General features: G+C 39.0%; 1 protein-coding gene across 1 annotated transcript in view; it reads left to right on the forward strand.

Annotated features, from left to right (window-relative positions):
• The window catches only part of TRIO (trio Rho guanine nucleotide exchange factor), a 186,127-nt gene that overhangs the window by 125,756 nt on the left and 34,539 nt on the right, over positions 1-25,832 (forward strand). The window contains 2 exon segments of the mRNA XM_019474271.1: positions 22,277-22,569; positions 24,306-24,476. Coding sequence (XP_019329816.1) covers positions 22,277-22,569; positions 24,306-24,476 — 464 coding nt within the window.

Raw genomic sequence — 25,832 nt, forward strand, 5'->3', positions numbered from 1 at the left:
ATGGGAGAGAGTTTACGATGTCGTATGCTTTTTGATATTCTTTCTTACTGTAGGCATGAGCAACAGCTAGGGCATGTTCTGCAAAGCTGGAGACAGGAAGGACTTCTTTAGATCCTGGCCTTGGTGACTGAATAGTTGGATAAATGCTTCATTTCCCAATATTTTTAATTAAAGCCTGAGTACTTCAGTGTCTTGATATCAAATGCTTTACCCAAGATGTAGAAGGGAGGGTTATTAATCACCCAGCTGAAAATTTCTCTTTACCCTAAATCAGAAAATGCTTTTCCCAGGTTTGCCAGCTAATTAGATAGCCTGCATGTTTTGTTAGAGGTGGTTGTTGGTTGGGTTTTTTTGATTGAAACACCCCAGTATTTTGAAAGGAGTTCTTGGAAATCTCAAATTAAGGATGTTCACACAATTCATTGCAAAACACAATTTCTGACTGATTCAATTTAAAGTGTCTCTGGCAGCTGGCAGCACTGGTAGTAAAGAACAGGAAACAACGTGCTGAATATAAGTCCAAAGAGCCACTGTTGTAATGATTCCGCTCCTTGCAGACCGGCAGTGTTATCTGTGAGACTGAGGAGCAGCGAGGCTATTTTTTGGGAACAGGATGATCTTTGTGCGTGGAGCTGAAGAAACCAGATCCTAGTGGCACAGCTGTGCTCCAAGCAGTTAAAACTGTGGACACTTTGTACACTGAGGAAAAGGCAAAGTTAGGCTCCTTTCAGAATTTTAATCATAGTGTGGGAGCTCACCTTTGAAGATTGAACCTCAGATTTACTTATTGATGCCTTTTTGCTGTTCTACAATTTCTTGGTTGTGTTAGAGTATTCTGGTGTGAGGCAGAGAGTCTAACTTGCCAAAGACAGGATTTGTATGCAAAGTCTGCCTGATTTTTTTTTCTTTTTTTTTAAATGGGAAATGCATATTGTAAATAAAATTCCTATTGGTTTGTGCAATGTTAATTTAGTTCAAGAATTTCAATAGTTATGGATTTATGTCTAACTTTGGCTCCTAGGTCTGGATGGTCTTTGGTCCTGCGTAGTTTTGGAGAAGTCTGAATCTTTTCTCTCCCACATGCAGAAACATGACTCAAATTTGTAAGAACTGTGCACTTCTAAATGATGAAAGCACTTGTCTCATAGATCACTTCAAAAATGGTTTTAAAGTAGTGACATTTGGATGCTGGCAGAACTGAATAAAGAATTCACTCTTCTATTAATTTCAACTATCTCATATACGCTTCTCCACTTCGGAGATGAACAAGAATTTTTTAAATAACTTTGTAGTACAGATTTCAAAATATATGAATTGCTTTTGTAAATGGAATGTCTGGAATACAAGGGGGAAGATTCCAGAGAAGACAGATTTAGATTTGCTTGAGAACAGCACTGAATTTTGAAGCTGGGTTTTTAATACTATAATCGTTGAAACTTTTTTCTCACAGAAGGTAGATGTTAAGAAAAAAAAAGGTTGGCTCTTTGGCTTCTTTTTTAGGCTCTAAAGCAACACAAATAGGTGTTTAAAAATGAAACGTCTGCATTTTATTAGCTTCCATTTCTTGTTCTGCTTGTTTTTCCCCAAGATGGTGCAAAATGTAATGGGGCCTTACAAAGATTAGGTTGGAATGCTGTTTATCCTTGTTTTAATATAAGTTAAGTTGTTATTTTTATTACCATGCAAATATCTTAGAGTATGAGAAATGCAGTCAGTTTAACGCCAGTTGTGATCTTAAACGAAAGAAGGGATGAACGTTTCCATTCTTACGTGCAAGGCTAATAGTACCCACAGATGAGGTAGCACTTCCATAGGGAGGTTAATACAGTGGCAAACGGTGGTTACAGATGCTGCAGGGTAGGGGCTGGTACTTGTGAGAAGCTGAAGCTGTAGCAAGCTAATTTCTTGTCTGTCAATGGCAGAGACTGATGAGCTGTTACTTCTGTGGTGGGGTGAGCTGGCAAAATGTTAATACCTTAAAATGGTTTTGGCCGTCTGACATTGTCCATCAGTGAGCCCCAAGATTAATTGCAGAAAGTTGATCCCATTCCTTCACTATAGTAATAGATACGGTTGTGTGATGCTTCGTTTACATATATCATACAAAGTATGTGCTACCTTATCTCCTGAGGATGTACAGGGCTCTTTTAATTGGGTTTTTTTAGTTTCTTTGTTTACTCACTGGGATATAGTCTTTCTTACAGAATGCGGTCTTAAAAGTGAGGGCTCTTTTGCCTGGAATTTTAAAATCTTCATGGAATAGCCATTGACAAAATTTTCACCTGGACACTTATTTTGTCACAAGTTTAAGTAACTGAGAAATGTCTTAAATTGCTAGGCGTCTGAAGGGCCTTTTATCAGTACTTTGCTTTCAGAAATGACACAGATAACTGTCTACTTTTTTAAAGGAAATTATATAAAATGTATAGTCAAGAAAACTCATTTCTGCTTTATGCAGGTAAGGTGAAAAAAGAAACAGTTAACTTTTCCTTTTAAAAAACCCCACTATTTTAAATGCTGTCAAATGGCATGGGTCAGTAGATGAGCTTTTTTCTTTGCTAGTTTGAGCAAAGTTTGTTGTCCCATTGGGCTAGGGTCTACAAATATTTAAGCAGAGGATGAGGGTGGGGGCTGTGCGACATGCCGTGCAGTCCAACCTCTTCTGTGCTGAGCTTGTGCTCTCTGCCCAGCCTCGGTTTTGCCTAAAGGTGTTCTCCACGTAAATGTATTCTTGCCTGCTGAACTAAGATTACCTGACTGGTTCGTTATTACCGAGGATGAGTTCCTACAAAAAATTGCTGATGCGAGGAGCCGCAGGAAGAGCTGTCTAGCAGACAGGGAGAGCTAATGCAGGATAAGGCTCTGGAATACAGAAAACCTGATGGAGCTAAAGGACAAAGAGAGCTTTGTGGTAGAGCCTGAAGTAAACCGTAGAAAGGCATTAATAGGCTGCTTGTTTGGGCTTAATATTACATATATTGATACAGGTCACTGTCTCAGATGGAAATAGAGACTTGTGATACATCTTCGGGTGTTTAAGTCTAATCTAAGATGATAGTGGTACTAAACAATGGTCCCTGAATGTTAAATTAAGAAATACTGTTTTTGAGATGTGTAAGTCATCTCCCTTTTGCTTATACTTCAGTAGGAGAAGTTACGAGTCTGAGCTTTCTGTCTTGGACCATAAGGAAGTTGCAGCTGTTGTTTCAGTATATGCATTGAGATGTTTTTCAATCAAATTATTACCTAATACCCACAGTCACTATGCAGCATGTTCACGTGGAGTCTGCTCTCTCCACTCCAATGTTGCTGTGGAGCAATTGCTTTTTACAACAATTGTCTACATCAAAGACGGCTGCGTACCCGTGATCCTTTATCTTAACCATGTAACCTGTGAAATATGCTTTATGTAGTGGTTCACGTGGTCGTTCTCTCTCCCCCACCACCTTGATTTACTTGTCAGATTTGTCTTCTGAGAAGAGAAGGGGCCAAAGCAAAATCTAAAAATAATTGTGTTTGAGTAGGAACGGAAGAACGTTTTGCAATAGCAAGCTGCAAATGATGTGGTTCCCAGAGCATTTAAAATGTCTTCCTGCACATATTACTGGTGTTATAAGGTCAGTCTACATGCAGTTAAAAAGCGAAACAAAACCAACCCAAAACCAGTTTTGTGTAAAATTTTGCTGTGTTTTAGTCAGAAGCTTTCTTACATATGGAAAACGCTATTTCAAAGCTATATTGGTAACTTCACTAACTTTTTCTAAATGTTAAAGATGTGAGAGTTTAACTACAACAAGAATGGCTGGATATTCTTTAGTATGCTCGATGTGCATGGGAACTGTTAGGGAGTAGAGGAAAGGGATTGTTTCATTTATTATTTTTCTTACTCAACTAGAAACCAGAATCATTTTCAGATGTTCTACAATTCCATGAAGAATAAACTAGCCTTAGTGGAAGTCTCACCGTAGGTGGCAAACTATAAAAATCACTTATCCTGAAGAAAGGGTTTTTTCTTCTGCTGCTTCCCCCCTGCCCCCCCTTAAGAATTCAGCGTCATTTGAAAGTTGTCTTGGGTCAGAAGAAAAACGCTAAGGAATCAGAATTAATGGTTTCAGTGCAGGAGGCTATGAAGAAGAAACTAATTCAGAGTTTAGGGTGGCTTTCCTTAGAAATGTGAAGAAAGCAAAACTTTAGTCTCAGGTGGAGGGTGAGCACAGCTCTTTAATAGTGCAAACAGGATAACATGTGTGTACCCAATTTGTGTTAAGTGCTAATGGTAAGCCTTCTTTGACTCTGGGACCCTATATGCTATCAGCTCCATAGAAAATTCCTATTTATCCTTGCATTACACGCATTTGTTTGTGCTATTATCATTGGCAACCCCCTCGCTGCTTTTTCTTCTTCTTTCCCACTACATGCTTGTATATTTTACAGTACTGTTTGTTCAGTCTCATTTTAGGGCTCTTTCTTCATTACAATATGATGAAAGCATTTAATTTCTGTTTTTACAGAAATTTAATCCTTGCTTTGGCTTCGTAGCTGTTTATCTATCTAGTGATTGTAGCTTTTTGTATGTCCTTTAAAATTAGATGATGAGGCGTTCAGGGGAAGAAACCAAACATCTTTTCTAGGTTTGTAAAGTGCTTAGCTAAAAAAAAAAAAAACGAAACATAAATGAATATTTATGGACAAATGCTTGTGTGGCATGCTAGGTGAAGAATGTATAGATAAAATAAAATACACACAGCTTCAGTTTACTGAACAGGAAGACAGCATGATGAACTAGAAATTTATCTTGCAGAATATGAGCTTAGAGGTGAATAGATCTGAAATGCATTTTAAACCAGGGCAAGATCTTAAATGAATTTATCAAAAGGTGAGGATTTTCTAGTGTTTGGATTTTTTTTATTTTTCATAAACAACGCTCAAGAGAAGATGAAGTTAAGGGCAGAATCTGTTGTTTGGTACAGGTTTTGTCAAGGAAAATGGAAGTTACAGGGCATGTGCTGCATGGTTTAGCTGACTAGAAAATGTCCGTCTTTTTTGTATTTATGGCTTTAGCTAAAGCATTAAAAACTAACTATGCACTGTAAAATCAAAAGAGGTGTTAAAGGTTGGTTTTGTGCGTGCCAGTTACTATAAAGCTTTGTAGAGGTACTAGACTATCTTTTCTGAAGGCTGAGAGGGAAAATAGCTGGTTTGCTGTATTTTTTTAAGATCAACTTGAGCCTCAATTAGGGTAGTTACGGTAGAGTGTAATCTGCTGCATCTGGCTATTCCCACATGTGAATTTAAAGACTGGAACTGTGCTCAGTGAGTCAGAGGAGAGCATCCCTAGAAGCGGGGAGCTGCTCTGACAGCAGGGCAAGGGACTAAACCAGACTGAGAAGATAACAGGGACTTCCTCAATCCGATGGCATTGCTTGTAATGTTATCTGGGTGAACATCTCCAGGAGAAGCTGTAACACATCCCTGGGGTGCGGGCGAGTAGGTTATTTGTAAGCTGTGGGTATCGGAACAGCTGACTCCTCACCATGCCAAACAGGATTAAACAGATTGACACTCTGGGATCGCTTCACTCAGTAAATCCTACCTGCTGTGGCAACGGGCAGCCGAGTGGCTGTAAATACTGGATCCTGGATTTAGGTACAAATATGTGCAACAGAGATAATGGGCTGGGAGGAAGAAGGTTGGTTGGTTGGGGAATGTTTTCAAATCATAGGAGTTTAGTAGGATGCTTTCTTTTCTCCTTCTCTCTCTGCCTCTACTCTCCCCTCCCTCTGACCCCAGTCAAAAGATGCAGAGTATAACAGAAAGGACCTGTATGGGAAAGGGAGCAGTTATGGAATGACTCTGCTCTGTAAACTACTGGGATGCTGTACAGTAAGCTCCTTCAGAAAAAGCATGTAAAATGCATGTGCTACTTTATTTTTTTGTTGTTGTTGAACTGTGGAAATGAGAAATGGTAACTCTGCTCTGTGAAATGTTACTAAAGGTAGTAATTTGTTTTAAGAGCTTAGCAGAAATTTTCTTAGAATGTTGCTGCTAAATCAAAAAGTCATAGACTGCTTAATATCTATCACTTCTGTTAAGTTATTGTTGAGAAGTAATGTTTTTGGGAATAGAGCCTGAAAAGAAAGGGTGGCTGGGAAATAAATTGGTCTGTGTGAAATTTATTTGGACACATTATTGATTCTGAAATGTAATATGGAGGAAAGTTATGCTGTTTCAGTCTCGACTGGAGAAGCACAAAGGTTAGGGTTGGGATGTTCACATTAAACTCAGTTGTTGTTGGATCTTGTCCTCCTCCTCCCTTGTAATTTTAACAGGAAACAATATTTGTTCTTGGCATTTGGACTGTTCCTGCAGAACAAGTTCGATTCTCCTATGTAAGAGTCTGAAATGTCTGCAGGACAAAACAGTGCTAACCTTCAGAGTCTGGAGCTGATGCAGCTGTCGGGATGCTTCCTTTTCAGATGCAAGTTGTTTGCAGCTAGGTTCAAGTCTTACATACCTATTGCTGTATGCTGTGTCCGTGTACTTAAAATAAGCAGCAAAAGGCAAGTTATAATCCTATTTCATTTGTTATTATCCAGTCTGCTGTTACAGATGGACTGAGAGGAGAGGGAGGATGGTAGAAGGGTTGCAAACATGAAATCAAGGATGTAATGGAAAGTAATCTTATAGGGGACATCTGAAGATAGTGTCACATTGTCAGTGGGATGGTAGTAACTCTCAGTATTTCCTCAAAAGATAATGGGGCATCAGAGTACCAGCCAGAGGGGGTTAATGTTAGCAGGCTATTATCTCTGATCCCAGCAATAGAGCTCTGTTCTCAGAAAGCTGCTTTGTAGCCCCCAGTGCTGCGCAGTCACTTCCTAAAACAACAATTATTCCAGTTTTTAGAAGTAAACAAGTACAGAGTATGCTGGAGGGATGTGGAGGTGAAAGGAGTCAATTACAAACAATAATTGATAGGAAGAATGCTTACAGCAAGTGCTCACCCAGAGCTGTGACTACCTAGTCAGCTGGAGGTCTGTTAATGGCACAGCAATAGTCTTTTCCCCTTTCTGTTGCTTTGCATTCTCTTGTCTTCGCTGGAGCTCATTTGCTTTATTTTTTAACTCTTGTTGCTGCAGTGGTTAGTCAGGCTCGGATCTATCTGGTTTTTACTTCCAAAGAATTTTTAGAAAACATGTTTTATATAGTGCCGGGTGTAGTCAATCCCAATCAGCGAGATGCTTTCTGTTATTACCATAAATTAAGATCATAGACATGTACGAAGTCTTGTTTGGCAAGCACACATGATTTCACAAACATTCTTCATTGTTCTCTTTCTGTTTCTTAAAAACAGATGTCCATGTGTACAGACCATGTTGTAAGGAGGCTCAATAGCCTTTCATAATAGGGGAACAGAGCTTACTTGCATGCCCCGGTATAACTGTAGCTATGCCATCTGTTGAACTGGAAAGAGTGAAAATTGTATCTGTAGTATTTCTGGCCACTGCAAACTTAAAACTGGCAATTTGGGATTTAGGTGAATATTCAGAATGTACTCTAGTGCATGATTTTATTCATAGAAGACTTTAACTGAGGCTTTGACTTTGCTTAAAGAATTTTTAAGGAATTAAAAAGTTTGGTTTATTCTTCATTAAAATGTTAGAGTACATGTGCAATTAATAATTATGTACTCCTGCTTAATTAAATGATCTGAGTTTTTTCCCCACTTACTCACAAAGTCTGAAGGAAGAAAAACGCATTCAGATTTAGGGAGAAAGAGAATAGGGCTTTGAGTAATGAATTGGCAAGAAACTACTGAAATTAATAAGTAAGTATTGTATTTTTGCCTTTATCTGACATCAGCTGGAGAAAGAGCAGTGATGGTAGGAGGAAACCAATTCTCGTGGTAATTCCACCCATTCCTGTAACTTAAAAATGCTCTGCATTTGAGACAAGTGTGGATAAATATCGAATTTGTTTATGGTTATCTGGCTGAAGAGAGTGTTGAGTAGTTTGTCTGGAACTGAATATTGGAAATAATAACATCTTTTTTCAGTTACCTTATGAGTTAGAAGAAACAATAGGATGTATGTGTTTCAGTCCCAAAGTGGATCATGTGAGTCTATATTTCACTTGGGAAATTTGAGAGGCAAATGTCATGGATGAAATCCAGGGAATAAATCTACAAAACCAAAATTTATCCTGAAGTTATTAACCATCTGGGGGCTGGTTTTTGGAGGAGGAAAGGTCGTTGTAGGAGTAGAGAGAGTTCTCATTTGGCTTTGAAGAAACACATTTATTATATGTGCAATAGATTGCTTAAAAGAATGTATATGAATCAAACTAGCTTTCTTTTTCCTCTTTCATAACATTTTATGGTATATCAAGCCTCAGAAATAATTCATCCATAAACCAGGATGCTTTTACTATAGAGTAATTGTTAGCAAATGGTGTCCAAGAGAGGATAAGAGGTCTCTGAGGACCGAACTCAGAGGATGCAGTGGGAGAGTCCAGTATTACTAATGGGTTGGTGTAATTCTTGGCATACATCCACCTCTACGCTTTGAAAGTCTATTATTTTAGAATACAGATGGAAGCTGTTAAGTATGTGCTGTGTGTGCTTTTCCACTCCACGAAGAGCATGCAGCAAAAATCCTCGGGAAACTGAGCTCACGTATCAGCTATATAGTTACATATGCAAAGGTATTTCCTGACCTCTGTGTTCTTCCTCACTGTTCTTGCAACATGGCTTTTTCAAATCCTTAGGCTGCACGACTTGCAAGAGAGTTAGCTGAAGGTGCCGTTTCTTGGTTAGTAAAAACTGAACTGCGTGTCAGGTACTGCCAGCTTATTTACCCTGTGCATGCACATGTGATCCAGCTGCTTCTGTTGCCTCAACGCTAGCAATCATGCAAGCAGCCAGACCAGGGAGTTGATCCGGTAGAAAACGCTATACCCCTCCCTCCCACCCACCCCCCAAAAAAAAGTTTTCAGGTGTAGGAGCTTATGCAAGAGAGATAATGATGTCCTTTCATAACTGCCATCCCTACTCGTGAACCTGAAGATTTGAGGCTCAGGTTTTTTGCTCTGAGCTGATAAGATCCACAGTTATCCATAGTTTCATCTGAACTACTCCCTAATTTTTTCTCCTGTAATTCGGATATATCTCTTTCAGTCACTTGAAAATGCCATATTTTCAAGCTGTCGGGCGGGTTACCTGCTTTGTGAAATAAGCCAAGACTGAGCAGCGAGCAGCATCAGATGTGTGTATGGAGTTAGCCCCAGGCAGCCCTCTGCCTCCAATCCTTGGAAGTCTGCTCCCTCCACTGCAGTGCTTTCCACCCTGACCTTGTATAAGTACTGCATGAAAATGGAGTCATTTAAAATGGGTCTGTTACCTCCAGCTCCTTCTCAAACCAGCTTCAGGTGTAGGAGCTTATGCAAGAGAGATAATGATGTCCTTTCATAACTGCCATCCCTACTCGTGAACCTGAAGATTTGAGGCTCAGGTTTTTTGCTCTGAGCTGATAAGATCCACAGTTATCCATAGTTTCATCTGAACTACTCCTAATTTTTGTCTCCTGTAATTCGGATATATCTCTTTCAGTCACTTGAAAATGCCATATTTTCATTCATGTAGCTGTCAGGCGGGTTACCTGCTTTGTGAAATAAGCCAAGACTGAGCAGCAGTGCAGATCAGATGTGTGTATGGAGTTAGCCCCAGGCAGCCCTCTGCCTCCAATCCTTGGAAGTCTGCTCCCTCCACTGCAGTGCTTTCCACCCTGACCTTGTATAAGTACTGCATGAAAATGGAGTCATTTAAAATGGGTCTGTTACCTCCAGCTCCTTCTCAAACCAGCTACTCAGCTCCTAGTTTTAAAGGCTTTTGAAAGATGTAAAAGGAAAATGTATGCTCTTCTGAAGGAAATGTACTTAGGTTTATAATGCAAACTTCATGTAATAAGGACTTGTAACTCCATTTCTGTAATAAGAAAAAAGCACTTTTATATAAGCCTTTTTGGATTTTGCTAAGATGACTGTATTCCTATATATCACTAGTGAAGCATATTCAAAATGTTAAGTAGTGAAGAACTACTAGATTTAACTTCAAAAAAGATGATGGGAAAATGAGTAGTCAATTCCGAGAAGCCTTCCTATAGAGAGAGAGACCAGAAGGATTATTGATAAAACTTTGAAAAGAAGGGCGAAGTTTGATTACATACCAGGAAAAATCTGGCTGCCTTTTTACCTTCTTGTCACACCTCTCAGAGCATACCTGTAACTAAACATATGATGCATACGGTTTTGTATCATGGTCAAAAATCTGTATTGAATGGATGGGCTTAAACTGAGCAAAGCAGAACTGCCTCAGCTCATATTTCAATTTAATTTGCCTCCTGCTATGTTATAGCTCTATTTTAAACAAATTACTTCAGTGAGGCAGCAGCATAAGAATGAGCTATCACCTTACATAATGGAAGTTTCCTCTAGGTACTCATTGCGAGACTAGTAATGAACAGTGTGTTCATAATCTGCCTTTGAACGTGGCTACAAGCAGCTGTAACAATCCATTGAATATGCTCATCAAGGCTTGCGCTGACTCTCTCCCTCCTTTAGTGGAGGTAATGAGAAGAACAGAATTTAGGTGGTGTCAGTATATTCCATCCTGCTTTGAAAAGACGACGTCAGTAATGTAACAATCCTTTCCCTGTAAGGATTGGTTTTCCTGGTAGAGAATAGTACAGTGTGTTTATTAAACCACTTGTTTGTTTGTTTGTTTCCGTGCATACCCTAACCCCTAACCTATTGGACACCTCCAGTCAATCTTCTTGAATGAGTGGTTAAAAAAACCAACCCAACATATCCAACTACATGGGGTAGTTTGCTCTAAGACGACAACTTCATAGAGATCCACTGTCTAGATGCATGGTATGAAGTGCTGGGGACTTGATGAAAAGAAGAAATGTTTTTTCAATAGAAATAGGAATTAGGAGCTAATTAAATTCCTTACCTTGTTTCCTCCACATGACTTATTTCTCCCCTAAGTTTAGGCTTACAGTTGAGTCTATAACTTAAAAAAGATGGTTTACTGTAACAGTATTGTTGTGTAGAAGTTATTACTGATACCGATTTCCTCCCTCCCCCCGCTTCATGTGTGATTAAAGCAAGTAATAAGAATTCTTGTTTATTGCCTTTCAGAAGTGTGTTTGCTCTTTTTCTTTCCCTTTTTGTTTCCTTTTGATTCCTAATTCCAAACCGGTTTTGGACAGCTCTGCCATGATCCTGTCACATCATTTTCCTGTGGCCACTTAGGTAATATTAGATGGATGGGAGCTGAGGAAATGATTCAAGGAATTGAGATTTAGATGGCAGTTCACAACATCACCTTCCTCCTGAGCCTTTATTGGGAATAACTGAAGGAAATAAAAACAACAGAAAAGTTGCATGGCAAAATGTAGCTTTTTTGTGTGTGATGTGGGCTTGATCGTGCCAAAGAAAATTCAGCAGTGCGTATGTTATTCCTGAAGAGACTGTAATCAGGTTAACAAACATGGCAATGGTGGATTCAGCTTTTAGTATTCAGTGTATTTTAATTGCACATTGAGATAAAATGTCACATCTTCCATTAATTTATAGTTTGCTTGTTTTAAAATACATCTATATCAAGGAGTTATCTTTCCCCTTTTAACTCAGTCTTTATTGATTGACGAAGTTGTGGAGGAGTATCTTTCCCTTTCCTAGTCCCTTAAAATACTTCACGCTGAAAAGGCATCTGTGCAGAAGTTTGCCATTATGACTTTCAATAGCTATCTGCTAGTCAACCTTGACTGTGAGTCTGTTTAAAAAAAAAGAATTACATTTCCAGTGTGACTGACCTTTATTAAAATCATGTGTGCTCTCGTTGCATTGCTCAGGTTACATTTTCATCTGAAGACAAAAAATTTAAAACCAGTTCGGTTTCCAATCACTGTCATCTAAGACTGCTCTTGATAATGTAGTTATTGAGGTGGGACTGAACTCGGAGGAAGTTGTCTGTCATCACCTACAGTCATCTCGTTATGCAGTGTGGAGGCTGATAACAGTGGCATGGCTGCGAGGGCCTGACTCTGCTCATTAATATTCCAGGTAGTGTGTGCACTTAAAAGCTCAACGTTTTACGATGCAAAGCAATGTTAGTACAATTAGTTTCTATCACTATCACTAATATCAATTAGTTGGATGAGAAGGAAACATCTTTTTTATATAGGAATTTTGGAAGACCAGTTTTTGTCACTGTTTTAGCCGTGCCATCTTCCCTCTCAATTCCTTTAATTACTTTCTCAATTTATTTTTTGAGGACTACAGCAGTATAACATTTGGAAAGAGAAAATGGCCAAAGTTATTGTATAGCCCCAAAACTAAACGATATGAGTATGTTATTATTAAGCTTAGGGCCCGAGTTCCTAACTTGAGATTGATGTGTTTGTACAGCTGTTGCTAAAGCTGTGGCTCCAAACAATCGCTAGTTGTTCTAATGAACTCTTCTGCTTTGAATCAAGAGGATGGGGGAAAAGAAAAAAAGACTGTTAGAATTGCTGTTGGATTAGTATGTATTTAGGTTAACGTGTAACTGCAGTAGGTGAAGAGAAGAGGAAACAAGTATTTTTTTTAGTACTAGTAGCCTAATAACTTGGGGGTTTTAAACAAATAAAATTTGATAAAGTCATTATTTCTTTTGTAACATTTGTTCTTGTAACTCAATACTAGCACTGTGTGCTCTTTATATTTATGAACTTTACTAATACCCTTGAAGATATGCTTAGCAATTATTAGTAGTATCTACCCTTTGTGTTTCAAGGTATGTTTATTGACTCGTCATATATTCTCTCAGTTTTACTAGAGCATTTTTGGAGGTTTTCTCATGTGTTGGAAATTTGTAAGGCGTTTGGAAAAGAGCGAGAATAAAATACATCTACTTCATCTTCTCATAGAGGCCACTCCTTTGTAAATACATGGCAGAGGTTATACTTGCTCAAATTTTTTCAAACTTCTGGACGAAAGGAAAAAAAAAATAATGTTGGCTCAGCATTTTAAGCTGATTTTATGTATGATTGGTTTTTGTCTTCATAATTGTGAAGCTTGTTTTTATTACTTACATAAGGGTGGTGGAAGCTGATTTCCTCCCTATCCGTGTGTATATTCTGAATTTCAAAGGTGTACCGGTAGAACTGTGTCCCCCCTATTTCCTTTTGAGATCAGACTTGCTCCAAGTTGCTTGCAGTAACCTAGTTAATATGCAGTCTTTTTGTTGGAGTAGTGGAGGATGTTTTAAAATCTGCATGGGATAAAATCCTTCCATTGGGATGCTCTGCGTTGCTGAGCTTTTGCACAGGGAAGCATGAAAAGTGTTGTTTTAAATAACGTCTGCGATCGTGATTCTTCCTAATGCAGTTTCTGCAGACTCCCTTCTCTCCTTCCCTTCCCCCACGTCTTTCTCTGCTTTCAGGAGAGCTGAGGACTTGCTGAATGCATCTTTTTTCCCCTTTGGTTGGCTGTTCTCTTATCTATATTGATAAGGATGTTTTTGTTTCATATCTGTTCATATCTTCCTCTTCTGGACTGATGCACACAGCATATCAGATACACTGCTGCGCTGCTTCAGAGCTGTATTTCTAGGACTGGCGTTTATTTTTATCCATTTCCTAGGGAAAAATTATTTTGCAGCAAAACTTAAAGTAGCAGATGATAAAACCCTACAGCTCAGTAACAGATAAGCGAAAATGGATTGTGCAGTTGCCCCAATTTAAATCTGAAACTGCTTATCACAAATCTTGTGTCAATAGTGGTTCCCATTTGTAGTATGTGACATACAGCTCTCCACCAAGAGCAGAGCCGCATCTTTGCAGCTAACATCACGCAGCACGGCTCTTCAAAAGTAGGTTGCACACAGCATGCACGAGACAAATAGCTTGTCAACAGTCAGCAAAACTCTCTGTCTAGTGTCTTAAGTGCCAGCACTGCCTACGAGGCCCAGGCCCAAAGCTTCTGCCTTCACTCTTTTCCTTCTTTGGCTCAGACCTTGCTTCTCTCCACCAGCTAGCTGCTTGTTTTTGTCAAAGGCGGGGAGTGCTGTAACTTGGAGCAGTTGGAAGGAAGCTAATGCTGCCAGCTCCCACTGCTTCAGGAGCCGTCTTGTGCCCTCAGCTGGCTTCTTGTGCCGAGATCTTAAATTAACGAGCAGCAGCAGTAGCGGGGAGCAGGCTAGAAGCAAGGGGTTATGTGCAGCTCTTCTACAACTCAACCTAACGTGGAGGCAATGGCCCTGGGCCTGGAACACGGTTGTTCCTCGCATTCACCGCTCCTATTGCATCCGTTCTTCTGGAGGGAGGAGTGGATGGGCCACGCTTTCATCTGATCTTCTACTTTGGTCATCCTAAAGTAGTTGGATATTGCTGATACTAGGCATCTGGCAAAAATAGCATATAAATAAGACTTTTAAAGATATACGTGACTATAGTAAAGTTCCAAAACACCCACAATTTGAAAATGGGTGATGTAGTTGAGACTTTGTGAAACATCTCAATGAGAAATTGATCTTAAAAGCTACTGTATTTAAAGGGAAACAGGGAGATTACATTGGTGCTGTGGGAAAACTTGCTTTCTAATTTAGAAAAGCAGTATTTCACTTTATTTTCTTTCTCTGTTTGCGCTGAAGAACTTTCACAACTATTTAATGAAAGAAAGGTGTCACCTTAATATTCGTAATTACATGGCATGTGTCAGCCCCTGTGAGGGAGTTAACTGTATGTAATTTAAATCTGTCAGTGAAAATCTTGCCTTTTGTAGCTCTGCAGAGCAAATAATGTTATGTGCTCCTTCATGATGATGTAAAACGATGTCATATGTCAGGAGGCACAGGTGAAGTGCAGGAGATAATTAACTAACTGATGGCCGCGGTTGGCCCAGAGAAACTCACTGGAGATTGTGCATGAAAAGGAGAAAACTTTGCCTGAAAATTAGAACATGGGCTTCTGTTCATTAGCTCTTATGTAAAAGCATGCAAGCCCCTGTGCAATTAGTGGTTAGTAGAAATACACCCCCCCTTCCAGGGGGAGATAATCATATTAAAATGATCAGGGCACTTGCTTTGATCTGTAGAGAGATAAGAGAGGTTGGCTTGGTGCACTGACAAAGTAAGAACTTGACTGAGAAACAGTGCTAAATGATACAAATCTGTCCTTGGCATGTCCTGCCAGGCACGTGGATGTAGCTGTCTTTAAATCTGAGCAAACTGGCAGTCAAAAGAGTGGCGTTGAGATCAAGACACGGCCTGTTAAAATATAAGCTGCGTAGAGGGAAGCTGAGATTTAATCTATTAAAAGCTTGTGGTTTTCACAAACTGTGAAACTAAACTTCAGCAGTGTGAGTAACTTTTAATACTTCCTACTTGTGACACAAAATATATTCCTCTCCAGAAATAGTAGAGAATATCAGCTTATTGCAAAGAATGAAATGTCCCACAAAGTCCACTCTCCCCTTCTGTACTGCTGCCTTGCGCTTGTAGTAATATACAAGATTCAGGTTTGGGGTTTTGTATCCCTGTGGCCTGAATTCCAGGTAGCACAAACAGAACTACTTCTGTTAACCTGGGAAAGTTTTCTCTGGCACAATATCATGCCTTCTTCCTGCTTAAAAAAAAAAAAAGGGAAAAACAAGTGTGGATGCAAAACTGTCCAGCCGTTGTAAGAGGAGGATTTTTTTCCATCTAAATTTTGTTGGTGTTTAGCTCCTAGATAGCAGTTGATGTGTTTACAGCTCTCTCTGTGTGCAAGCTATAATGCATGTCAAATTATTTAGACGTTTAAATGTAAAACCTTGATTTTACATTTACGGGGTAGGAAGGCAGGAGAGGATATTACAAAAAAAAAAAAAAAAAAAAGATAAAATAGTAATAACATAAGTGTATTAAACCCTTCAGGCATATGCCACTAATTTTCTAACTCAAATGAACAGTATATTCTTTTTGCCCTTAATCAGAGATTTTCTTCATTCCTTTCTCTAGTGCTGCTCCAAATATGTCTGTTGGATGACTTTTCTCAATTTCAGAAAGACCTTTGGAAGCTACTAAGCTGACAGTGTCTGTCTTGGGGGGAGGGTTTTTTTTTTAATTGCAGACATGCTTGTGGGGCAGCTTATTATCTTATTAAGAGAAGCTGAAGAGCAGCCTCAAGCTTAGAATTCCAGTCTATCTGATATTAACACAATCAGCTTTTGATGACTTGGAAGACAGTTATTGAATATGTTTAAATCCAAGTGCTCTGGACTAGTGTCTGTATCAGTCAAAATTAATACAGATAACTCACTAATGAGGAAGTTCAACAAGGAGTTGAACTCTTTGTGTGTTCACACACTGAAAATATTACAAATTATATTTCAGCATAGTGCATAACTTGAAATAAAAGGCAGGAAAGGTTTGCTGACCAGAGATGAAGAGCGAGTGTGTTTGTTCCACTCCAAACACAAATGTGATTGAAGGATTTTCTTTTATGTATGGAGTACTAGCTTTCTGCATTTTGTGAATTATTTTTAAGAAACTAGTTTCATGAAAATTATTGCACTATCTCTATATCATAAGTGAAACTCATGCTTCCCAAAGGGCATTTGCAAGCCTGATAAAGCTCAACCTGCATTGTCTTTAAATGGTAACTGCTTTTATGATGGCTTGTTAAAGTTGAAACACATCTAATGCCTTTTGATGTATATTCCAGTATTGGTTTACAAAAAACACACAGTGAGGGTAGTCTAAAGAGAATACCCAGCAGGAGAGAAATAAAATTCCTGACACGTACAAAAGTGTCTGAATGGTCTTGTACATAGCAGATTGATAGCCTCTTACTTCAAAAGCAGTTCCCAGGCAGAAACTGTGCATGTGTGTGTCTACGAATAAAATAAACCTCACACTCTTTTTTTCAAGCTTTCCCCATCTCATCTAATAACAACTGATGACTGTGTACGCAGGCGGGGTTTTACGGGCTTTTGTCATTAGGTGCTTGTAACTATTTTTGCTCCCTCTGATGGTATGTTGACTTGGCTCAGATTTGGGCATGTGTGTTTGTAGGTAGATACAGGCTTGGGAGATGACTGAACTCCAGCTGTTTTCAATTTACCTATTAAACCTGCAAGTGCATCAGTGTAGATCATGCTCTCTGTGGTTTGAACCAACAAGCAGCTCTCATCCCCAAATATTTGTAATGTACCTGCATCAAATCTTACTGATCAGCTGGTTAATTGCCCTGTGTGATGGGTTTTGTGGGCTCTCTGGTCCTTGAAGTCCATGGTGGATGGCGGGTCTGCAGTGGCAGTTTGACATGCCAGTTGGGGTTACTAGGTTTGCTTTGGTCCACTTTTCACTCCTTGCCCCATCCCTGTTTCATAGTCCAGAGACGGTGAAACATTTTTATTTTTGGTTTTGCAGCATTTTGGAATTAGAGAATGCAGAGCAGGCATCAAACAGGCTCGGTTTGATTCCCTAGGTTAGGAAGTCAGGTTTTTGTAGCCCCTTGCTCTCCTTGTAAATACTAAAACTCTAAAAACAGCAATATGGAAATACTTAATATGAAGCAGTCTTTCAAGTCATCAACTAGCTTAACATGGCTGATTTATTTTTTAGGGGAAAAAAACAGTTTATTAATCACAGATGTGCATGTTTCTAGTGTTAAGAAAGCTGGGACTAGAATGAGAATTCCCATTTCCCTTCCAGTTTCAAAATTTTGCCTGTTCGTTGGAGGTAACTTTATCTTCTAGTTTGAGGGGGTCAGAACCCATACTTCCTGCCCTTTTTCTTTAGCTTCAAAAATATATTTATGGACTCTCAGTGAACTCGCTGACCTCACCACCAGAGCAACATATGTGGTTTTTACTTCGAGAGAAATGGCAGTTAAATGCCTTCTTTTCTTGTTGTCGCTATGAACTATAAAACAAAGCCCATCCATTAGGGTTTTTTTAAAATACTTTATTGAATTACAGAGCTGTCTCTACTTGAGCAAATAGTGATTTTATTAAATTTGATGGTTTCTTGTTGGATTGGTGTTGCTGTGTGTGATCGTTATGTGTGTTGGGTTTTTTCTCTCCAAGATGGCCATCTGTTGCATTTATCTTTTTCTAAAAGGGAATCTGACACTCACTAGAAAGTTTACTGTACTTGAAACACAGTTGGGGTTAGCATACCCCAAATTTATTCCATCTGTTTTGGTTTTAAAAGTCCATGTTGTTCTTGGTTTAATTTTGAATGCTCCTTTTTCCTCTTAGCATGTTTTAGTGATAAAATATTCTTGAGCAACCCTAGAAAAACAATTTGCTATGTAGTCGTAAAGGAAACAAAGCCAATTTAGTGTAAACATTCCCAAGCATGCTAATCAATCAAACCAAGTCTATATCCCTAATTATATAGATAGAAATAGTATATAGTGATGGGGCAGGGAGAAATAAGACATACCCGTGTGGCTGTTCTCACAGTAAAGGTGAAAGGTCTTTCTGTGCTCTTGAAAATGCCTGTATTGGATATTGATATTCCCTAATGTTTAGATCTGGCAATGCCTCTACTTAAATATATGAACTTGAGCACCTAGGTTTTTTCATGACTGTGCTCTAGTGTTGTAACTGGTCTCCTGAGGAAGCGGATGGGAGTAAGAATTGGAGAATCTGGACTTCTGTCAGCTGGGATGGGATGGGAAAATGGATGGTAAAGGGTCTCACTGAGAAAACACTGGTGTGGAATATTTGTAGTGAGTATTAATATTGACCTGTGAGGCTCTAGGAATGTTTTCTGCCAATTTAAGAAGGGGTGAAAAGTCGGGTCTGACCTCTGAAGAGCCTAGTGGGTTGGTATTCTGTTCAGGTTAACACTGGTGATGTTAAATCTCTCTTTTTTTTTTAACACCTTTTTTAATAAAATTTTGTCTTTAAGCTGAAGCATTTATGGCAATGCAGTATTTTTATTCATTTTAAGCTTCTTCTCCCCCAGTGCTTTCATGCTTTAAAGAGCAAAGTGGAACAGTGCTATCATTTTGGTGTACTACTTACACTTTGTCCACTTTTATGATTCCCTGAAGCCCTAATAATACTTCAATAAGTACTTTATATTAAATCATGCAGAAGAGAAGATGAGAAGCAGTTACATGCTGCATGCCAAATGAAAACTAATACTGTGTGGGAGGATATGGCTAAAGTATGTGCTGCAAAACATGTCTGGCTAACATTGTTTTGTCTCAGATCCTCTGAACTTGAGTGGAGTGTACATATTTCTTCCTGCTCTCTTCCCTCCTTCTGCCCACAAACTCTTGGCTGACTGGGGTTAAGAGTAGGAGTGGTACAGCAAAAGTGCAGTCAGACAAAAATAGTCGTCTCCCACAGCTTCAGGGGCTCTGCATTGTACTATTTGCTTTTACAAGAAATTTGGTAGTTGATAAGTGTTGATTGTCAAAAGGGTGGGTGAGAATTTGAGGAGGTGGAGCACAGGTTTTATAAAAAGAAAAATGGGTTTATTAACTGCAGGTATGTTACATGCTTAGGATAGGCATGTTTATGTAAAAGTCAATCTTACGCAATCAGTTACTGCACCACCACACCACCTTTTGCTTAGAAAGGAGTAATTGTAAAGGAAAGAAATGCAACAGATACCATGTACTGTTTTGTATTTTTGTGAACTTCTGCGAAGGCTTAGTTGCCCTTTTTTTTTTTTTTTTTTTTAAAAAAAAAAGAAATTGTTCTTTTTTTTTTTTTTGTATGGAAGGAACTTGTATGAACCATTATTGGGATGAAAAATATATACAAATGAAAGGAAAACTTGGCTGAGTGATTATAACATCTTCAAGCTTGGGAGTCTTGAAAACAAAGCATTTAGTTTGGGCTTTAAGAAACTTACTTACAAGAACACCAGCACTGTTTTCTCCTCTTCTGTGTTCCACTAGCAGAGTGGCAGAAGGTTATTTATTGATATCCCCATCAGCTGATGTTTGCTATAATTTCTGAAACAAGATATCTGATAAAAATTAAAAGATGCATGATACAATAAAGGTAAAGTTGAGTTTGGTGAAAGAGAAGTCAAACTAACTTCTTACCGAGGTTTAATAGGAGGTTGTTTGGATTCCTGTGGAGAGCTTGCAGATGGTTGGAAGTTTTGCTTGGAATTTTTTTTAATAAGCAGACCTTTTTTTTTTTTTTTTTTAAATAAAGTAAAAAATCTGTCGTGATGTGGATGCTGATGGCTAGTAGGCTTGCTTTTCCTACGTATGTGCTGAGGACCCTTAAGCAGTAATCCAGGGACCTTGAGGGATACTCAGATTGCAAGTTGAAAACCATTGTTATAGATAATTAATTTCTTCCTTATGTTTCCTGCTTCAACAAGAAAATAATGTGGTAATTCTGTAGCACTGCTATCCCAAGATTTAGAGACAAAGCTGACTAGTGTATCTGCATCTGCTTTTTGGTAGTACCCTTTACTTAAAGCCTTGAAACCATGTTAATGGCATGAAAGGAAGTCTCCTTACCCATGTGCGGCACAGCTGCAGCTGTGGCTAGAAGACAATTCTGTAGATGAATCCTGATTCTGGGTCACTTGCTTTAAAGTGTTAGCATCTAGCTTGTTGCACTGAAAGTAGGCTTTATAAAGTTTGTTTATCTTCTGCTTTATGGAAACATGATGAAAGTGGTGGTTAATAGCAATTATTGTGTATGTGTTCATACAGTATAAGCTACAGGAGTTCTTAACATCAGAGCTGATGTATCTTAATGGTCACATGCCATTTGGGTTTTATTAGAATAGAGAAAAATCTTGACAAACAGCCTGATAGATCACAATTTTGGATTCCGAGGAAGGGATGCCCTTTTTGGAACAGCTTGAACAGTGAAGGAAAAATAACAAGTCCTAACTTAATATAGTTGCATTTTATGTCTCTTTTTCCATCTCGGTTCAAAGCCATAATTTGCACTTAATATTCTATGGAAACAGAGCAGGCTCACATACTTGTGTGTAGATCCAAGGCATTTGGGTGTTCACAATGAAGTGTATTGCCACATCAGTGTGACCGTATTATTCTACAAAATTCAAACTACCTCAGGTCAGACCAGCAATACGCCTCTTATGGAAAAGCTGCCAGAAGAGGTGACCTGAACATCTGTGTCAAGCTTCAAGAAGGAACGCAAGCATTGCATTTAATTCCCATCAGTAGAAACATTCAACAAAACATTTTTTATGTCATCCTTATATAAACTATCTATCTCCAAAAGTGCACACGCAGGGGAAAAAAAACATATTTGACAGCCTAGGAGAGTCATGTTAATACCCTAGTGGTAGATAATATTCATAGGAGTGGTGTTACAAGAATGTGTCCTGAAAAAAAGTATGTTTTTAGGAAAAGAGAATTGCTGGGGGGAAAAGCATTGTGCTGCATGGGGAAAAAAGAAATGTAGTCTCACAATAGCTAACCAGTGGGTGTTTATCATAAGCATACGGTCCAGTTCAAGTGACAGGAGCCTCGGTGGGAAAGTGCTATTGACCTCCTGCACATGTAACTATGGCTTGAGAAAAGTTTATCCTTTGTTTGACTACAGAACTTCAGGCATTGTCATGCTGAGAAATACTGCTGATTCTGAGATTTGAGCAAATGGGCTTTTAGACATAGATGTTCTGTGCCTTTTTAAAAAACAAACAAATCACCAGCCAAAACTCCGAGAAGATTTAAGCAAAAGACAGACACTTAGCTGTTTTCTGGATTCTTCTTCCCTCTTTCCCAAGGGTAGGGGAAATAAATAAATAATGAAAGTAACTGCAGCATTTGTAATAAAATGTGGTGTTTGAAAAATAAATTACTTATCTCATTGAGGCAATTACTTTTACTCTTCATGTCCATGCTCAATGCATTATACATTAAAAGATAAAACAAGCGTATCCTTCCATAAAGTTAGATGACATATGGAAAGTATATATATGGAAAGTATATATACTATATATATATAGTATATATATACTATCAAATAAGTAGCAGCAGCAGTAGGAATGAATTATAATTGAGGCAGGAGCAACTTAATAAAGCTTGACTGTTGTAAGCATATAAATGGTCCTTATGCAGCATGAACACAGATAGTTGTGGTGTCGTCAAAGGCCAGGTTACTTCAAAATAATCTGGGCAATTCATCCATCAATCCAATCTGATATCCATTATTACATATGTCATTTGCCTTGTTTCTCACTCACCAGCGTTTCAGCTTTAAAATGCTCCCCTCATTCTTTTTTCAGACTCCCTTTCGGTCTCCAGCAATGATGCCAGTCCTCCTGCTTCAGTAACATCGCTTCAGCCCCACATGATCGGTGCACAGAGCTCCCCAGGCCCCAAGCGCCCTGGCAACACTTTGAGAAAATGGCTTACCAGTCCCGTGAGGCGTCTTAGCAGTGGAAAAGCAGATGGGCATGTCAAAAAACTAGCCCACAAGCATAAGAAGAGTAGAGAGGTTCGCAAAAGTGCCGATGCGGGCTCTCAGAAGGATTCTGATGATAGTGCAGCGACCCCACAAGATGAAACTGTTGAAGAGGTAAGCATTCAGGGCAGCTTCCTGAGACTTGTTTTTATGTTTTCAAAGAACTAAATATTGTCAGGTGAAGGCTGTCTCCTCAGCTGACTGTCCAGCAGTTGAACAAAGTGGTGTGTGCCATGTGCTCATTCTTGATGACTGCTATACTCTGCGTAAGTACTGTGCCAGGCACAGTTTGTGCCCTTCTGCATTGAGAGCATTAGTAAAGCTCTGTGGAGAAGGATCTCTAGTTGAAAAAGAGAAATGGGAGAGTAAAAAGTTGTTCTTTGGCTTTGATCTCTTATCCCACTCAGGAAAGCAGCTTTGTGAGTAAAGGTGCTTCATGTTCTGGGAACAATCAGGTCATTTTGTATTCCCTTTCCTTTTCTTGTTGGTGGATCAGGGAAAATACAGGGAGAGCTGCTTAACTGCTTAAAGCTGTATTTACACCTTGAGCAAGAGTTAGAGCACAGAAAAATTACTGGCCCTTCAAATCAAAAGGTAGTTACCATAGGTCAGATAATAAACATGGCAGTTTTCATTGGAGGGCAGGAAATTGTGAACTATTCCAGATTTTGCCACCAAGGACATCTACTGAACATTTCCCTTCCTCCCACAAACATCTCCCCATCATTCTAAGCCTGGAACTCGTGTACGAGCAAAGCCTGCCTCCAGTTAGGTGCAGACAGAGCCAAATTCTCTTCTGGTACGGACCTGTGGTTCAGGCTGAAATGAATGGCGTCTTACTGCTTCCAAGGGCACAGCCACTTGCATGCTGTACAGTTATTCCCTTTTACCAGGCTTGAATCTGACTAGCAGTTTTGGTAGTTATCGTACAGAAAAGTGGTCTTAGATGCCCAGTTAATTATTTAGTGCATTTTTTTTCCTTGGTCCCGACATATTTTGCTGCAAGCTTGGAACATCAGTGAAGTTATACAGTAAATGTAGGGAAAGAAAACACTAGAGACTTGGCAGCATGGTGAATTGGGAGATGTGGTTTGGAAAGGAATATTGGCCTCTTTCCTTGAATGTCAGGCTGCAGAAGGAGACCCTCTGTGATGCAGTTGTAGCATTGTTTTGGAAGTATCTTATTCTGCTGTTCTGTGAGTGAGGGAAAACCTAAGGCCAGTGCCTTAAAGTCAGGAAAAAACAATAATCACCTATGCTGTATTCCTTCAAAGATAGTTAAACTACCCTGCGAGATCAGTTACATTGAACTTTGGCTAATTTAAATCACAGTTCCTCATATAATTGGAAGGACTGTCTTTTAACACAACTGTAAAAATTATACAAGCAGTCTGCTCTCACTACTTTGGGGGTGGGCAGAAAAGGTAATTGACAAAATACTTCATGTTGTAATAGGGGTTTTTTATATCCTTTAGAAGTCTTGCTATGAGGGTTGGTACTTCAGATGCAAAGTTCTTGAGTTTCTAAGTTACAGGAATGTGGCTCTTTACAGAACTGAACTTGGAAAGCAACCACATCTTTGGTAACACTTTCCTGTAGTAAATTTCAAGCTGAATGTCTTCTTCTCAGTATCTCGATCCATCTGCTTTTACCAAACACTGAAAACATTAGCTTTGGCATCTGCTTTTTTCCCCTCTGTTGAGGAGCAGCGCTGTGTTTGTAGGATCATCTTGACTTGTTGGGAGAGAGGTGAATCTACAGAACAGACTTGTTTAAGACAAGTTTGTGTTGAACAAGCTTCATGCTGCTGAGAAGGTAACAGAGCTTGAATGTCTTGATTTCATTTACAGAGAGGTCGGAATGAGGGGCTGAGCAGTGGCACTCTCTCCAAGTCATCCTCTTCAGGCATGCAGAGCTGTGGAGAGGAGGAAGGCGAAGAGGGAGCAGATGCTGTACCGCTTCCTCCTCCAATGGCAATTCAGCAACACAGTCTTCTCCAGCCCGACTCGCAGGATGACAAGGTAGGAGGAGGAAGCAGGGAAGGCTTCACACGTTGAAAGAACCTCTGTTTGCTCAAATCTTTCTTCTGTTTCCAAAATCTCTGTAATGTATGTAACATAGCTTTATGGTAGACAGAAGTAATTACTATGCCACTTTAGACAACGTTAAAAGGGTTTCCTGTGGAAAGAGTGCGAATTAAATGCATCTCTATTTTAAAAGCACAAGTGCAGAAATTTTTCTGCTAGCAGTTTAAATGTGGAAATGGGCCACTTTGTGTGTTTGCAGGCCTATTTACATCTGTTTAACAGATGCCATATTTAGTGATTAGAATTTAATTGTTTTATAATCATACCTTTGGGTACTGAGGTTAAAATACTATGTGCAAGTAAAGTTTATCTGGAGAAATTAGCAGTTGTACATAATGTTTTTAGATCATAGGCTGTTCACCAAGCCCTGCTATTTTGGATAGTCTCAGTTCAGGGGAAAAAAAAATTCTCGGTACCTGTCTTAGCAGAGAGAGTTGTTCACATCAGCTCTGAGGTGTTTTTGTATAGCAGCATAGCACTTTTTTTTCTTCTTTTTTGGTGCCTCTACAAGTGTACTAAGAAGTTAATATCCAAATATGGGTAATAATCCAGCTTGTTTGTACAAACAAAGGCACATTAAAATTGAGGGTAAAAAATTTGCATTAGTAATGAAATTCTGGATGTAGTCAGTAACTGCATGAAGGAGATCTTACTCGCATGTTATCTGTTTTTCTTAAACATTGTGATGTTCATACATGGGGAGGATTTATTGCACTTTTCAACCTGGATCAAATGTTTAGGGGACAACTATCAAGCCTGGAAATAGAAGGTTTTAGAATAGAAACGGTGTGGACTTGTGCAGCAAATATTCACATTCACTGTTTGCTTCCCATTTTGCTGCTTAAAATTTTTAGCCATTGTAATCTACAGCATGAACACGTTAGTGAATTTTGTGGGTGGTTACTCACTGTTCTGAGTGGTGCAGATGTTGTTACTGATAACTTTGGCTGATCTTGTTGACTACTTTTTTTTCTTCCTTTTATCCCACTGCCTTTCAGTGGGGATCTCAATCATCCCTGAAGTTATCATTTGTAGGATCAAAATGGCTGGCTCCCGTGCTCTATGTGTATTTAATTCTTAATGTTTTCCAAATCGAAAAAGTGTAATATGAGTTGGAGGAGTTAATATATTGGGAAATATTCTTGAAATAAAACAGGTAAAAATAGGCATTTTAAAATTTTGCCAGCCTTTAGACCTGAGAGAATATTTTATTGCTAGAAAATAATAATCTCAGTTTGAGGTTTAGAAATAGAATAAAAATAATGTTGGTGAAAATATGTTAAAGTTCCT

Source organism: Aptenodytes forsteri, unplaced genomic scaffold (genome assembly GCF_000699145.1).
Source record: "Aptenodytes forsteri isolate BGI_AS27 unplaced genomic scaffold, ASM69914v1 Scaffold27, whole genome shotgun sequence".
In the NCBI taxonomy this organism is placed as follows: domain Eukaryota; kingdom Metazoa; phylum Chordata; class Aves; order Sphenisciformes; family Spheniscidae; genus Aptenodytes; species Aptenodytes forsteri.